This window comes from Streptopelia decaocto (genome assembly GCF_964273445.1).
Source record: "Streptopelia decaocto genome assembly, chromosome: 1".
NCBI lineage: Eukaryota > Metazoa > Chordata > Aves > Columbiformes > Columbidae > Streptopelia > Streptopelia decaocto.
The window spans coordinates 71,812,248-71,828,710 of record NC_138663.1 but is presented as its reverse complement, the minus strand read 5'-3'; the positions used below and the strand labels follow the sequence as shown (position 1 = coordinate 71,828,710).

Genomic DNA, 16,463 nt, shown 5'->3' with positions numbered 1-16,463 from the left:
TCAGAACTGAGTACAGCATGCAGTCTCCAGAGCTGTATTTTTGCACCATTTCCCCCAGTTATTTAATATTTAATGTCACCTGCAGGCAGGTCTTCACATAAAGCACAGAAGAACTTGTATACTGGTAGACCGAAGCAGGCTTTTGGAGCCCTCCTGGATTAGGGGAGTCTGAAGGAGAACGCGTGCGTAAGCAAGAGACAGAGGTCCAGAAGTTAAATCAGTCATAGTAGTAGTATGACATGCTTTTACCATATTCTGGTAGAAACATTTTCTCTACGCTGATGGCCTTAATGATTATAGGCAAAGTAAGGCATAGTTCTGGCTGAGCTGCCAAAATCTGCTTTTACAGTAGCAGCACAAGTGCAGCTGCAGCTCTCAAGGCTTGGAGCCCCAGCACTGAGGAAGCCAACAGATGACATCTTGCTGTCACGGCGTAGACTGTTCTGTATTGGAGCTGGCCTCATGTTCCCTGGAAACAGCCTGGAAAACATGCTCTTTGTGTACATGCTCCCCCCTCCCCAGCTCTCACAATCACGGTTGAATTAGGAAACAAAGTCCCAGCCAAAATTCCTCAAGGGAAAGGGACCCAACTTCTTCAGGATGTGAGCCTCTGAGAACAAAATCTCCTTGTGAGAAGAAAGCAGTTTTTTAATACAGGAGGATTACAATGTCTTGCTACTTTGGTGGTGGTGTTTTGTTGGCATGTGAAACTGAGATTTCAAAACTTTCCACTTGATTCGGCTGTACAAAAAGGACTTCATGACCTCTCTCTTCCGAAACGGTAGAATCGCCTCTAAGTTTGCAGCCACTGGAAGATTGAGGTGACCTAGCTAACAATAGGTTAAAGTGAGAAATTGCTGAAAGGGATCATCTTAATTTTAGCAGCTGTATTAATGCCAGCTAGCGACTATTTCTGAAGTCTTTCACATCTTTCTAGAGTGTTGATCAGGTACCTAAAACCAGAACATTCAGTTCCATCACCAGCATTACTGCTGCATACTGTAAGCATGGTAATAATGCCAGCACCCCTCTCCACTGTACAACAATTAGGCAGCAGGCAAAAGACTTAAGTAAAACCATATGTAGGTCAAGACTACCAAGATCAATTTATTTCTAACTATTTCTATTCCTTACAAATCTTCAACAGCCCAGCCAAGGATCAAGGCCATATTGTGATAAAAGAAAGAAACAGTATGTACTGACAGTTCATTCTAATGCAGGGTTTTTTTTTTTGTTTGTTTTTACCTTAAAATTACTATTGCCAGGATACACCAAGTAAGTGACACAAGAAGTGGGAAGGAAAAGTAGGTGTTAAGGGTGTAAAGATGCTCTGCATTTGTCCAGTTGTAAAGGGGAACAGAATTTAGTTCCTGGATTTAATCTGTCCTGTAACAGATTCAGTGTATGGGCAGGTGTCCAATGACTTTGTGCCTCACATCTATAAAACATATATAACAATCTAATCTGTCTGCAGCTGAAAGGCACTATGTCGTGTAAATGTGCATGTATTACTAACAGTAGTATCAGCAGTGGCCTTATCCAATACAGGAAAATTGTAAAGAATGTTTGGTAGACCTGAATTATGACCTAGATTAAGATAAACTGGTTTGAAACAAGAAAGAGTCGCTGAGAAGAAAAATAAAGTTTTTATAATCTTCTTGACTTCTACTTGCAATACTGCTCTCCCTCTTCTGGCAGCGTGGTCGTTTGAGCTGGCTAACCCATGCCATTGTCAGGGCTCAGCTAGTTCTGTTTAGGACATAGTTTTTGCACATACAAGGAAAAAAGCAACAGAAGACATTTCTTTCAGCTCCTTTTGGAAGGGAGCAGTAGGAAAGCAATGTCTGCTCCATGGAAAACGGCCAAAAATTGGTTGAGGAGTCAGGAGTGGATTAGGACTATAACTGGGAGCAGAGCCAAACCAACATTTCGCTGCTTGCGCTGCACAAGCCGCTCTGGTAGGAATCCCACGGTCACCTGCACGCTCTGCCCGTGGGCACAAGGTGAGCAAAGAGATGGGTTGTCCTGGACCCAAGCAAATTCCTTCCTGCATGCAGCAACAGCAGCAGTGGCTGAAGGGCTGTGGTCAGCTGAATGTTGTCCTGTCCATCGCTCACTGACTCACTGCTGTGCTCTGACCTTCTCTCAATATGCTGCCCAGATGCAAAAAGCCAGCCTTCTCCCTGCCCTGGAAGGACAGCTCTTGTCAGGCTTCTAAGAACGTTTTGCAAACAACATGAAAGGAAATTGGGGCTTTTCTGTGCGATTCTTGAAAGCTCTTGGACATGGCTCATGGAATGAGTGCCTGGAAAACAGGCTGGTCTTTTCATCACCTCTGTGGTTGCTCGCTTCTTTGGCTGTTAGCTTTTCCCTTCCAGAACTTCAAGCCCTGGCCACTTAAGCACGCACACCAGCACCTTTTATCTGGACTAGTTTGCCCCGTCCTGGGTGAATTCTCTTTTCAAGCTGCAGGCTGCCTGTCAGCAGCAGGTAGACTCATCCAGCGTTTTACTATTTTCTGTGACTGATGCTGAAACAGGGGCAGCTCACAGGGAAAAGATGGCTCCATCTTAGGGTCCACTTTTTCTGTGGGCCAAATCCAGATGATGCAGGTGGAAACAGAAAGTAGGGGGTCGGCTGCAACAGGTCATTTACAAGAATTACAGAACAACTGGCCATGTTAAATGACTGGGGCTGCACTTGAGGCTTCATTCTGACATCAGGTACAACTCTAAGGACTTCAGGAATTGGTCTGCAGTATTCAGGGACTTTTGTGGTTGTTGTTGGGGCAGGGGGTCTTAGACATAGCTGAGTAATTTTGTGTAAGAGAGTTACTTTATTTACTAACCTTTTTTCAGGAAGAAGAGGGTTCAGCTATAGAGTGAGAAAGAATATGTTCTTCGTGTTGAATTCTGTAGGCCTTTTCCTCCCCCCTTTCCCACTTACACAGACTTCAGATTTTGTGGGGTTTTTGTACCGGTGACTTCATCTGCCATCATTAATCAGCAAGCTATCTCAGCCCAGCAAGCTAATTTAGAGTCCCGCTTGTGCATTTGATCAGCAAATGCAAACCATGTGTAATGTCAGCAGGTCAGGGGAGGTGATGGAACATGGGATTTTCACCTCAGTTCCAGAAAGGGCCATAGTTGCTTCCAGGAAGTTAAGCTTGGCACTGGGTGTGGGGAATTGAAAAGATTTATTTCCCTGTATGAGAGCTCAGAGCTTGATCATTCTAATCAAGCATTTTCCAATCAATATGTTTCTTACGGGCTTTCCAAAGGCTGCATTAGAAAACCAATTTTATTTTATGACCCTGGAGCCCCAAGGGATTTGGATGTGTCAGCTTTCCAGGGTCTCTGTACAGAATGAAGAGAGAAGCGCTGGGTCACGGGGCACCACACTAGCAAAGTCAGCACGGCAGGAAACCAGCCCAGTGCTTCACCAGGTTTGTTTCTGTAGATGTCTGCATACTCAGAGACCCCAGAGCACAAGGAGTGCTCTGCGCTTGTGCTCTGCCTCTAATACCCTTTTCAACAGGACAGCAGGATATGTGAGCCTATGCCTTTTATTTCGGATTGCTACTGAAAAAGCTGCTTCGTCCTCTGTGCCCAGCAGCATGGGAAGCTTCCCAAAGTCTTGTCATTCTGATTACAGGCAGTTTCATACCTTTTTAAAGGACACACAAGCCTCACTGGAGTCTCTCTTTCTGCTCATCACATAACTCCTCTGTTCCCTATCTAATAGTTTTTTCCTTAACAAGACCTGTAAAGGCACCTTTTCATCTGCTGCCATCCATTTGCCTTGTACCAGTTTGTACTGACCTCCTAAATAATTCTCTTTGAGGATTAGCCAGGATTAACCTTTTCCTCCTTTTCTACCTTTGCTTATCTCTGGGCCTCAAATCTGCAGAGCTGTAGGATGAGGCAATCCCTACAGGCCAGCAGCAAAGAACGGCCACTGCTTCTCTATTGCCTGCGTCAAGTGGCACTTGCTGGGAAAACCAAGTGGTCCAGCACATCCCCGCACACCAGACGTCTGTCCCCTACTCATAACAGCAAGTGCATGGACCACCAGTGATACGAGGTTTATCCTGTGGTAGGCCTGTATCTTCCACACATATTCCAACCCAAGAGTATCCCCAGAAGGCACTTGTTTAGGCTGTCTGTCTGCATGGGGATAGCTAAGCATGCCACAGTTCTGTCACTCGTTCCACTCCTCTGAGGAATTAGAAAGGCTTCCTGAGAAAGCCTGCCTTTATTTTCCAGAGCAGAGGCAGTCCTGAGGAGCTGCTGAGTGTCCTGTGGGTGGGAGCCTGCTAGCACGGGTAGCTATGGGGAAGGCACTTATGGTAAGAGATCAGTGCAGCAGCTCCAGCATAAAATTCCCATCTCAGGAGGACCTCAGCACCCAGCTTGGGCTTTAATTTGAAACTGCCTTCAGTATGATCGGCACACTGCTCTTGAGCTCAGTGCTCCAGCCCTTCTAGGGGAGCAGCACATCGTGGTTTGTCCCGTCAGATTCAAGTGCTGTGTCAGAACAGGGCCCCTGGTCTGCATGAACAATCAATACCTCTGAACAGAGAACCAGAAAGCAGCAGAGACAGCACCATGGGAGTATTGAACCGTAGTCATTCAAAGAAGCTGTGCAGCATTTTGCACTTCTGAAGCATTTCAGATGTTAACTGGCCAAGCCCCATGACACCTCTTTGCATTTTGGTAGGCTAGCTTTCCGAATGAAGAAATAAGACAGAAGGACTTTTAAAAAGTTACTCTGTCAGAGCCTGGGAGAAGGATTTGAATCTAATTCTGTATTTTTCCTCTAGACCATGTTGCCTTTATACAGAAATTAAGAGAAAAACAAAACCTCATGCTTCTCCCCTGCTTGACGTACACCATCATATGCAGAACCACATATTATGCTTTATGGGTAACATGGAAGAGTTTTGTAAATTAATGTCAAAAGAGAGAGCTTCAATTCCTAAAGAGCTAGTTGGTAAGGAACATTCAAGTCTTCTGAACTTCTCCAGCATTGTTTTCTCGCTAAAGGGTCAAGTATGGAGCTGGCTTTCCTGATGCTGCCCGTGATGCTGCATCTGTCCCTGTGTGTTAGAAAAGCAGCTGCTGATTTGCATGTGCTGGCCCTTTTGCTCTTTGCCCAACTGTGCTAAGTAGTTTTGGTGTGGGAGTGAGAACGGTTCTGTCTGCCCTGCAGAAAGCAGGCTTAATTGAGAGGTCTGTCTTTACCCCTTTCTCACCTCGTCATCCTGCCTGCCAGGCAGCCAGGTGTAAGGACGGAGCACCCAGCTGAAGTGGAACAAAAAGTCAGACGAAACTGACTGTGAATGCTGTTTCCGTCATGCATGCTGCCGTGTGGCTGCATCCTCATATCGAAACTAAAACGGAACAGCAGGTCTCAGTGGTACTGTACATCACACTTTGAATTGGATTTGTGTCTTCAGATTGTTCCAAAATGACTCAAGGTGAAAACAGCGTATGGGACATTATACTTCACATTTTAGATGTATATGTTGCATACATTGTACATAGCAACTCATATTGTAAGAGGCATACCCTCTTTTCCAAAGCAAAGAAGGAGGTGCTGAATGTGAAAGCTTTGCAAAATTCAAGGTTGGCTACATCTCTTCAAAAAACAAAGTTGTAAGCCCACCAGAAGTCTGCAGTCAGATGCAAATATTGCTGGCTGTGTAGTTTTACATGCAGAAGGTTATACTAGGTGAGCAGAGCACTCTGTTTTCCAACCTCAAAGCCTGATCATGCTTGAATTTCCTGAGTGGCTCACTGTCACAAAAGGAGGGAACTCTTTAGAGACTGTCAGGTTAAACTCCTCTTCAACGGACCAATATGTTCTGCTGCATGTGTGTGTGCCTATGTGTGTAAGCGCCTGAACATACGTAAACAACTTTACTTGAAGAAGAAGGTGTAAATTACCCCGTCGGCCCCTCTTCATTGTACTTGTTTTTCCTGTGGAGAATAGAAAGGAACAGGAGTGGATTTCTTCTGCAGTCCAGATGGTTATCAGCTTGTGCCCTGGAGCACGAGAATGGATCACTCTCACCATTTATAAGGTAGCTAGTGTAACAGGTGTTAGAAACAGGACTTCAGGTGAGGAATAAGCAACAGAAGTAGATAATCTATTAAGACACCAGTGCACCTGCCTGCGGCATTAGAAAGGTGAGCATGAATATTGCTCCCTGTTTGGTGCATATGAAGCTGTCAGATTATAAAAGCGTCTATAAATTATTGTGTTTTACTCTGCTGGAGGTGCTGTTTGGAAGCTGACAGAAGACAGACTAGAGAATACACTGGATCTTGCAGAGCCGGATTCTAATGGTTTACGTGGCTTTGTCTAACCTGCTTTCAGCTATTGAGTTCACTAAGTTTTTGTTGTTGCTTATTTTTCCACTACGCAGATAGGGAGACCAAGGTTGGAAATGCTTGCTGGATTTCAGCCAGCTGAGCACTGGCAGAGATCAGAGCAGAGCCAGGTCTGATTCCCAGGTCAAAATTCACCCTCTGAAGTCCGTGACAACACTGGCCACTGAGAGGGTTAGAGCGGGAGAGAGGCAGCGTTCTCCGTGTCTCATCGCACCTACTGAAAGCAGCAAAGCCTTCCCACTGATTTCAACACTCAATTCAACAGGCAAAAACTCTGTCCTCATTTTGTAACACAGCACTCGCTTTCCTCACTTTATTCTGCTTGGTAAATATCTTTGTTAGTTGAAGACAATGCTGCTAGCTTTCACAGAGAATACAACTGGAGAGATAAAAAGAGCCCATTTTCCTCCACTGTGGGCACGACAATAAAAGAGAAGATGGAGAGGGGGAAATAAGAAGCAGCATCCAAAAAAAAAAAAAAAGAAAAAATGTGTAAGCGGGATTAGTTTTTCTTTCACAGAGAGTATAGGAAAGCATTTTCAGGACCTACTGATAGCTGTTTGTGTGCTGTGCTGTAAAATCCCTTCAGCTGCAAAGCCAACCCTCTCATTCCCTTATTTTCACAAAACCAACTGCTTCTTTTTAAGAAAGGGCAAAGAAGGTGACATACAAGTTTAGTAAATGCTGTGCTGCTCATTAAAGAATAAGTTTTTGAATGTCAGTTTTTGAAGTGCTTTTAGGAACACCAGTCTGTACCCACAGAAAAGCCTCCCGTGACTGAACTGGTTCAGCCTCACAAAGCCAATGGGCACGCAGCGGAGGCAGGGAACCACAGGGGTTTTTTTGGCAAAACTAGCTTTCCAGGAAAACAGCAGGGCAGAGAGGGAGGTGAGAGAAAAGATGGTGCATCTAGGGAAAAGCAGTTAATTCATTTTATGGCACTTTATATCTTCTAAAGACAATGTAAGTATTTAATTATGGTATCACCCCATGGGTGATACATCCACCCACTCACTTTAGCGATAGCCAACCTGAATTAGGCTGCTTGCTGATTCTCAGTAACTAGCAGCCAGGTGATCCTAGCTCATTCTACTTCGGGGCTTTTCTCACAAGCTTCAGAGATGCTTCTGAAATGCAGCAGAGTCCTGATTTGCAGTGTGAAGCATTGGGTCTGTTTCACAGTTGCCAGCACAGCACACATGGCTTGCCCCACTCTGGGTAGCTTATTTGTCTGGTTTGGGTCTAGCACAAATCAATTTAAACCTCTCTTCAGACATCTTTTGTGATGGGTGAACAGAATGCAAAAATACCCTGTCACTGGGACATGGGAAATGATGAATTGTGCTTGTACAGGGAGTGATTTATTTATTATGTTGTTATCTACAGAGGAGCATGCACATAATGTGAAGTTATCATATAGCTCTGCCATGTCGGCCTGATTTTCCCAGTGATGTTTTGTTTTGTACCTCAGCATGTGAAGTGCACTTTAGAAGTCCAGTTAGATCTTCACATGACAGTGATCCTTTGAGCAGCTTATTAGGTGCATGACATGGCAAAGGGGGAGGTGAAGGAAACCACACATGAGCATTTCAAGCCCTTCTCAGATGGTCTTTTAAACCCTTTCATAAGTTGTGGCCTGGCTGCATCACGTCTGACTTCTTTCTCTTTTAGCTGCAGTCAATGTGCATGCTGCCCAGCAGTGGACTGGGATCTAGAGTGTGTTTTCTGCAGGAATAACCCAGTATTCAGCAAAAGATGAAACTCATTCTGGCATTTTAGATGACGGTTTGCATATCTCTGACCAGATCTGTGAGTTTATCTCTTCTCTTTAGTGACCAATGACAGAACCCAAGGGAATGTCAGGAAGATGTGCCAAGGGAGGTTTAGGTTGGACATTAGGAAAAGGTTCTTCCCCCAGAGGGTGGAGGAGCACTGGAACAGGCTCCCCAGGGAGGTGTCACGGCCCCAAGCCTGACAGTGTTCAAGAAGAGACTGGACACATGGTGTGAACTGTGGGGTTGTCCTGTGCAGGGACAGGAGTTGGACTTGATGATCGTTGTGGGTCCCTTCCAGATCAGGATATTCTATGATTCTATCTACACTTTATCCCAGCTCTTCAAAAAGAAAGGTCCAACAGAAAACTCTGACTCCAGTAATCAGACCCTAATTCAATAGGGAGAATCTAAGTTCTTCATAAATAAATAAATGCTACTTCTTGTTTCTGTGTGGTACGTAATACAGTGCTACAGGGCAGTTGAAAGCCAGTGGAAATTCTTGCTGCTGCCATGCGGACGTCCCTTCCTTAGGTCAGCTCTCACCCTTTCTCAGGCTCAATCTCAATTCCTTTTCCAACTGAGATTCAGTTCTGTATGCAGCTGTTGCTCTGGGACTTTCCAAAGCTACTGTCTGGGAATCTGGCATAGCAGCAAAATGCAATTCACTGCATGTGACCTCTTGCTAAAACAGAAAAAAAGAGTTGCCTATCTGTTAAAGAAGTAAAAACCAAAACAAAACAGAGCAGCACAATTCTCCTGGGTTTCTTTTAGTGCTTGGTAGGAGAAGGGTAATCAGATCTCAGAGAATGGTGTGCCAGGAAGGCAATTTCTTGCCATGTGTAGCATACAATCAGCCAGGTGCAATATGAGGAAGGGAGGTTTGTCTTCCTCTGAAGCGTAAGGTACTGGCTCCTGCCAGAGGCTGTGTACCAGAGATCTGATCAGATACGGCAAATTTTATGTTCCTATGTACAGTGTGAAGCTTTCATTTCTACGCAACACATTGTAGCAAGTCAAACAATGAGTCATCTCACAAGGGGGAAAAGGAAAAAAAGCTTTTATCTCCCAGTGGACTGGAGATAATCTTTCTACCTGGGTATAAACAGCTCTTCACCGTGCTGCCTTCTCTCCAGGGGAAAGAAGCTGTTTTAAATTTGTCTGTAAAGCAGACATTGAATTGTCACACCTTCCAAGTCTCTCTGCCTGGGCCCCCTAAAGGTAGCAGGCAAAAGGTCTTTGACTTTCACAGTAACTTGATTGGGTTCCCGTGAGTAAACACAGTAGTCTAGTCTGCATATGCTGTACGAGCTGGCTGGGAGAAAGGGAGTGCCAGATTCCCCTTGGAGCCCTGGAAAGTCTGTGTCCAAACCAAACATACCTGCTATTTTACTATAGAATGACACAGCACCCTTATATGGGCACAGTTACACTGGTAGTATTTTGTTGCTGTGCAGGAAACACAAGCTAAATCAGTGCTAAAGGTGCCACAGCCTCAGCAGCAATTTTCCTCTCCGGTGTGGGAATAGCATTGGCTAGCGTATCAGCATCTGCAGGACGGGTGGGCCAGTCCAAATACACCTTTCTCAACCATACCCACACTGATAGCCACTTACAGACCCACTATTACAGAGGCTGTGTGAAGCAGCCTGTCTTTACAGACCCCAGCCACGTAGAGGGAAGTATGGTCGTAGCCCTCTTGCATCTGACTACTTTTCATTATTCTTGATCAATCAATTTAAAAGGTGCATGAAGAGAGAGCACACCTCTCTTCTATGAAAGATTAAACACCAAGTGTGGATGGGATCAAGGACTTTGCCTCCTGCCTGCTCTGCACCTCAGAAGGAGCAGCTGGAGGAAAATCCCATTTCACAGTGGAAACCTGGAATGAAATAATGTCCTATAAACATTTTTCAGGATGCTGAGGCAGTTCTTGTTTTTCAACATGTCGCAGATAAACCAAGGTGCCTACTAATGAAGTATTTCACAGTCCAGCGCTTAGAGTAATCCTGCATCAACATGACATTCCTCTCCTACACCTTCCCCTGAGACACTGCACATTATGGTGTGGGGAAGAAAGGGGATTCACTGGTGTTTTCCTATGTTCCCAGGCCTTGTCTCAGTTTGTAACACAATCATGACCTCTTCCTGCCACAGGTTTGCAGCCCGTTTACTGGAGCAGGGATGATGTGGCACAGTGGCTCAGGTGGGCGGAGAAGGAGTTTTCCTTGAGGCCGATTGAGAGCAACACTTTTGAGATGAACGGCAAGGCTCTGCTGCTCCTGACCAAAGAGGACTTTCGATACAGGTCTCCTCATTCAGGTGAGAATTACTTACAGAAGCTGTGATTGAAAAGAGACAGGAAGCTGTGAAAAATCTGGAGAGAGTCAGAGGAGGAAATCTTCACATTTGTTGGGGTGGACTGGACAAGGGGAGGAGAGGGAGGACAGAGACTCTAGTATGAAGCAAGGACAGAAATGACAAAGAGGGAATGAAATTCTGATACACCTGAGTTGTAGGCAAATTTGAATGTAAATTCAAACCCAGACCCAAACATCCAGCCTGTTTCTAATTAAAACTCCCTGCAGAACTCCCAGAAAGCAAGTTTCTTTGCCAGCACTTTGTGACTTCCAGCTCTTCCCTCTAAAGACTTATCTTTTCACAGACCAAACTACAGCAGCAAGTCAATCAAGTGCTCCAGCCTCTTAAGAAGCCCATATTAGCATTCTGCCTCACAGTTGGCTTGGCTGACGTGCTGTTAAAAGTGACTGCAAAACTCCTCCCTGGGGGACCTTTGCTCTATTTAACGGCCCCTGTGGGCTTTGCTTTACTTTACCATATTCTCTTATGTGCTGGAGTCCAGCCCAAGGCACAGCACAGACAGGTGTGTGAATCAGTCTTCCTATTGCTCAAATTATGTCTTCATTTATTCACAAAGAAGATTTAGAAATGTGTATGTTGCCTGCCTGTATTTATATCCCCTGAAGTCTGTCTGCTCCAGTTTTACAGTCAGGGTAAGCCTCTACACTCCTTTGTCAGGGATGTTTAACTAAATATGAGTTATTGGTTCTAAATAAGAGTTGTGAGCTTTTCTTTTGTGGCTATACAAGGTACTCCTGTTAAAAAAAAGGCTCATAATCCAGTCACCATAGGTGATCAAAGAGTTTGGATGAGGCAGTGGCAGAATAACTCGGAAGAGGCTTCCAGTGCAAGGCTCACTAGGTGCAGAAGTACAGCTGGTGCTGCTTGGATCCAGCTGATAAACAAGCCATGGCACTAATTCTGCATGAGGCTGTTCGGTGACTCCCTTGAACGCACCCCAACAACCATCCTTCTACAGAATCTGCCTCATAAACTGCGGCTTATGTTTAGTGTACACAAAGTTTTTTAAGCATGTGCTTCAAATCCAGGACTAATTTTGTATGGAAGGAGATGCCAAACATTAATGTCTATTGGCAGTGTAATACAGTAGTGAAAACAGATGTCTAGAAATGTCCTTTTTTAAAAAATTCTGGTACACCTCTTTGAATCATTTCATTAAAAACTTAGCCCTGCTTAAGGCAAAAAGGAGGATTGGAAGTGGGGATGTGGTCAAGGATTGCAAGGAACACCTTTGTGTATCTTGTCTGCAACTCCCCTTGTCATCCCAGTGCCTTGCTGTGTACAGGTTATGCCTCTGCTCTTCCCCTTGTGTGCTGTGGGGGCACTTGAGTAAGATTAAAACGTTTGTAGGCTGGAGACAGAGCGTTCCCAGAAAAGAGCCTCTAGCTTGCAAATCCTCACTTCATGCAGAAGGTTAAGCTCTTGCTTACCTAAATCTGGAATGAAATAACGAAACTAAAGGCCTCCTCCCTCTCTTTTTCTCTCCTCCTTCTCTCCAGGTATTCCCCACTGGTAATAAACCTTTTAGAGGATAACTGAGTCAGTCCCTAAAAATGTTGATGACTGTAGGTAAAGGGACATTACCTCAACATTTCCCAGAAATTGACTCTGTGTGAAATTTAAGAACTCTGAAATAACATTTGCCATAGAGGCATTAAGTTTTTTGAGGGTGTAGCTTCATAAAATCTGTATCCTTTACCCTCATGGTTAAACCAGGAGAACCATATCCACTCCCCCCAGCGATCCTGGCAATAAAGTGAGCTCACCACCCCACGGCTATTCTTCTATTTAGGGCTGGCCAGGGAAGGAAGTCAGCAAAGGAGGGAGAGAGTGAAAAACACTTTTTACCTTCTTAACTAGCATTACTGCATCAGGGTGATGCAGAAGCATAACTGTTCTGTTAGGTGAATAAAAAGACAGCCAGCTTTATGGATGTTTCCACTAGTCTGTCAGGCCAAATCAAAAGAGGTACAAATTTGCTACCTCATTGCTTGGAGTGTTACAGCACTAGTTATGATTATGCCACTATTGCATTCAAAGATGCAAATTATGTGATAAAATCATTTTTTAGCCTTTCATGTACTAAACATGGAAAAGGTAACGGGATTCTCGAGGCTTTGTTTTTAATTAGATTTTCAGGTATTGCATTCACCTTTTAAAAATGCCCTAAAGTCACTTGTGAGACAATAAAAGCAGCCAAGATTCTAAAAATAAAGGAAGCTGAACTATGGAAAGCAGGATGTTTCACACTAAGGCACTAAACCTGCCCACAGATAGAGCAGTGGCAGTTTATAGAGACAAGGGACAAATGATGCACAGCTTACGATCTCATAGAAACGACTACTAAAAAACCCCACACATTTCAGAGAACTCTCTCAGAAAATCCAAGATTTCCTACGTGAAACTTTACTAAGTTCCTTTTTGGCTAATATGTTATCACTGCAGCTTGTTCATCTGTAATATGAGCAGTGACAAGAACAGAGCAACGCAGAGTTAAAAGCTGAGAGACTTTCTAGCCTGTGTTGTACATTTTCACTTTGAAACGTGCAACCAGTTACCTCAGAAAAAATGTATAGGTACCTTCGTGATTCACGTATGTGTTTTGGAGGAAGGGCATCAGTGCAAAATGTAATACATAAAAAGACACAAAATAAGCCATTAGTCCATTGGTCTAGATATTGCAGTGATATGAGGAGACATATAACAATTCTGGTGCCCAGGAGGGAAGAGAGGAACAGCCTGCCTGCACCCCAAAAAGAAACAAGCGTCTGGATCAGTTCATGCAGGAACATGTGAACTTGTTTCACTGCAATTGGCTGCAGACATTTCTGTGGAAGAGTGACACATTAGCAACTGACAGACTGTATTCACCCATACAGAACACCAAGTGCGCTGCATTTTGTTCCTTAATCTGCATGATATCTATGGTCTAAGGTTGCCTGTTGCAGTGAGCTCCATACAGATCCTAGTAGTTAGAAATAACTGGCTTTGGGATTCCATTTGGGCTTTTCAGGAGTCCAACCCCTGACACCAAGAGTGAGTTAAAGAAGTTCTTAAAGGATCTATAGCACTTGAGTGTCTTCAGGAATTGTCACCACAGGAAGGGTGTTCAGGGTAGTTAAATCTCTTAATTATTTTCAAATCTTTTAGGTGCATCCCAAAGTAACTTATCAGAGTTCTTCCTCCTGTGGATTTTCTAGAATGGAATATCTGAGTAGCACACTGCCTCTGGCCTTGAGGCACCGGTGTTCCGTGGAGAGGTTTAAACACCTCTTCTGTCTCATCCCCCCATAAAGCCTAAAATGTTCAGTAATTAAAGAAGAGCACCATCTTTGTTCCCAGCAACTCGCTGCATAAATCATGGGCTCTACATTCAAGAATACTGTGTCCTAAGTTGTATCTATCTAAAAAAATAAGACTGTGATGAGAGACGTTGGAAGACTGAACTAACTACTTCTTGTGAAGGTTTGGAGCTCTTGGATGGCCAGTCATGTAGCCTGAAAAAAATCTGTATTGAGGTAATAAAAGCCATGTCTTGTCATTCACCCATTTTTCCACAGTTAGACACAGAGGTGTGATCTGCAGCTGTTCTTTTTCTTTTTTTTTTTTTCCTTTTGGGGAAGAACCTTGCAAAACAGTGAAATGTAGGATTTTACTGCAAGCATTTTGAAGTCTGAAAATAGCACCTAGGAGCCATGAATTCATGCATCAGATGGCTAAATGAGGCTTCCCAGCAGTATGTAGGTTTTCATTTCCTTTTTCCTGCTGTTTCTCTTTCAGGTGATGTTTTGTATGAACTCCTTCAGCATATCCTGAAGCAAAGGAAAGCTCGAATGCTCTTCACACCTTTCTTCCACCCTGGGAACTCTATCCATGCTCAGCCAGAGGTCATATTACACCAGAATCACGATGAAGGTAACTCTGTCTCATTCTTATGGAAACTGCCATTATAGAGGCGAGTAGAGCAAGACTGTGAGGAATTATGTAATTTTCTTGCATCAAAGTTACTTCAGTAAAGTTACTCTCCTCCCTTTGTCTCCGTTAGCTTTAGAACAATCAACTGGTCTAGGGAGTCAGCTGTCCACTCTCCATTTGTCTTGTATTATGTTGTCCTGTTTCCAAAGCCTGCTTAAAAGCTATGCCAGATGTGGATTAAAAAAATACCAGAAAGTTTTATTGACCACATTGATTCATTTTTCCTCACTCCCAATTATGTAGACAAAGGTGCTACATGGACTTCTAGTATCTTGGAGATGCAACTAGATGGGATTGTTTGCAGAGCAAGGGAGAAGGCAGCCTCAGCCATGCCAGAGTTCCTGGCACTGTGCCTATCTTGTTGCTCAGCTTTTGAACTGATAGATCAATTCATGTTGAAAGAAGTTTTTTTTCTGCAGGTTTTCTCTCATTTTTCCTATCACAATTACTTGCTTAGGTTGTTAGTTAGCTTTCTAGTAGTGTCCACACTTACCATGCGTGGCAGAGGTGGTAAAGAAAGAATAGATATGTTTGTGGATTTGAGCTTCTTCTGCTCATTATTAGTACAGACTGAAGTGTATGTGTGCTTCCTTCAATGAAAAATAGAGGTTTTATTTTCTTTTAAAATATACATACAGAATTCACTTTTTCTATTTTTTTTTTTTTTTTTTTAATCTAGGAAAGTAAGTAAAGAGGAGAAGAGAACAAAGGTCAGTTAGGATATTGCCCTAGTTTCTGCTAACTGGAGCAAAGATGCACAGATTATTTCCAGATTCAATGTGGGACTGCAAGAGAAGATTCAGGGGTACTGTCAGAGCTGTACAAGTAGCCCATGGTCAGCCTGAGCAAGCCAGAATCAAATGGCACCTGCAAAACTCTGAGACTAAGCCAAGCACAGGACAGCAGCAGGTGGGATAAGGACACTCCAAAGTGTTTCCACACAGCTGTGTAAATATTTCAGATTAGAAGAGGGTGCTACAGGTCAAGACGAGGTTGAATTGGCAGAGTTATGCAAGAAACAGTTACCTAGTGTATTAAGATAGGCACTTCAGAGACACCATTATAAAAATCTTCATTTTTTCATGAAGCTTGACATTCACCCACAATTGTTCCCTTTCTAAATTTCAAACATAAACACTAGCTGCCCTCTCAGACACCATGACATCAAAGGTATGGAGCAACTTTCACTGGAGAGAGGATTTCACAGGGATGTTGAGTTGGCCTTTCATGTGCGCCACTTAACATGTAAGCCCTTTGCAAACTAGTCCAACTTTGATTTCTTACTCACAATACTCTGTATGGTGATAGTACCACTGTGTTTGCTTAGAGAACTCTGTGCTATTACTTAAAACTTTTATTTGTAATGACTAAAATGAATTCTTGTTTTGCTGTGAGAAGGATTTCAAAACAAGCCAAAGAAACTACACCTTGCTTACCACAAGACACTGAGCAATCAGAAAATCTCTATGCCAAGAATTTATAGATAGGTGAATTTATTTATTTATGTCTTTTGACATTCTTTCTTCTTCCTGTTTCACAGAGTCACTTAGGAGAAACTAACACAATTAAATTTAACACTTTCTTTTCCCTCAGCAGAATACAACCTGGTAAAAAAAGGAGAATGAATGTGAGAAGCAGAACTTAGCCCTGTCTGACTCACAAACTGTAACAGAAGGGCCAAGTGTTACTTGGGCACAATTTTGAATGGTTAAGCTTCATCAGTGCTGGATCTTTTTTGGAATTCTTTCTTACTCCAGTGATCTTTTTCTATTTTCTTCTACTGGCTCTTTTGTTCATTTCCTAATAGATTATATACTTATGATCCTGCTTCTAAATGCTTTCATTTTAAGTTAGTTAATCCATAATCAGATGAGACCAACATTTACACCTAGTGGCTTTTTACTAGCTTAAGCAAAGTGGCTTTGACTGAAATCAGTTG

At 43.4% G+C, this 16,463-nt stretch overlaps 1 protein-coding gene across 7 annotated transcripts in view; it reads left to right on the top strand.

The window, feature by feature from the left end:
• The window catches only part of ETV6 (ETS variant transcription factor 6), a 138,405-nt gene that overhangs the window by 94,865 nt on the left and 27,077 nt on the right, over positions 1–16,463 (top strand). For 6 of the 7 annotated variants that reach the window (XM_082064204.1, XM_082064203.1, XM_082064209.1 and 3 more), the window contains 2 exons: positions 10,325–10,489; positions 14,330–14,464. In XM_082064204.1, the coding sequence (XP_081920330.1) occupies positions 10,325–10,489; positions 14,330–14,464 (300 nt within the window). The remainder of the gene's footprint in view (positions 1–10,324; positions 10,490–14,329; positions 14,465–16,463) is intronic. The other variant, XM_082064207.1, reaches the window with a different exon arrangement.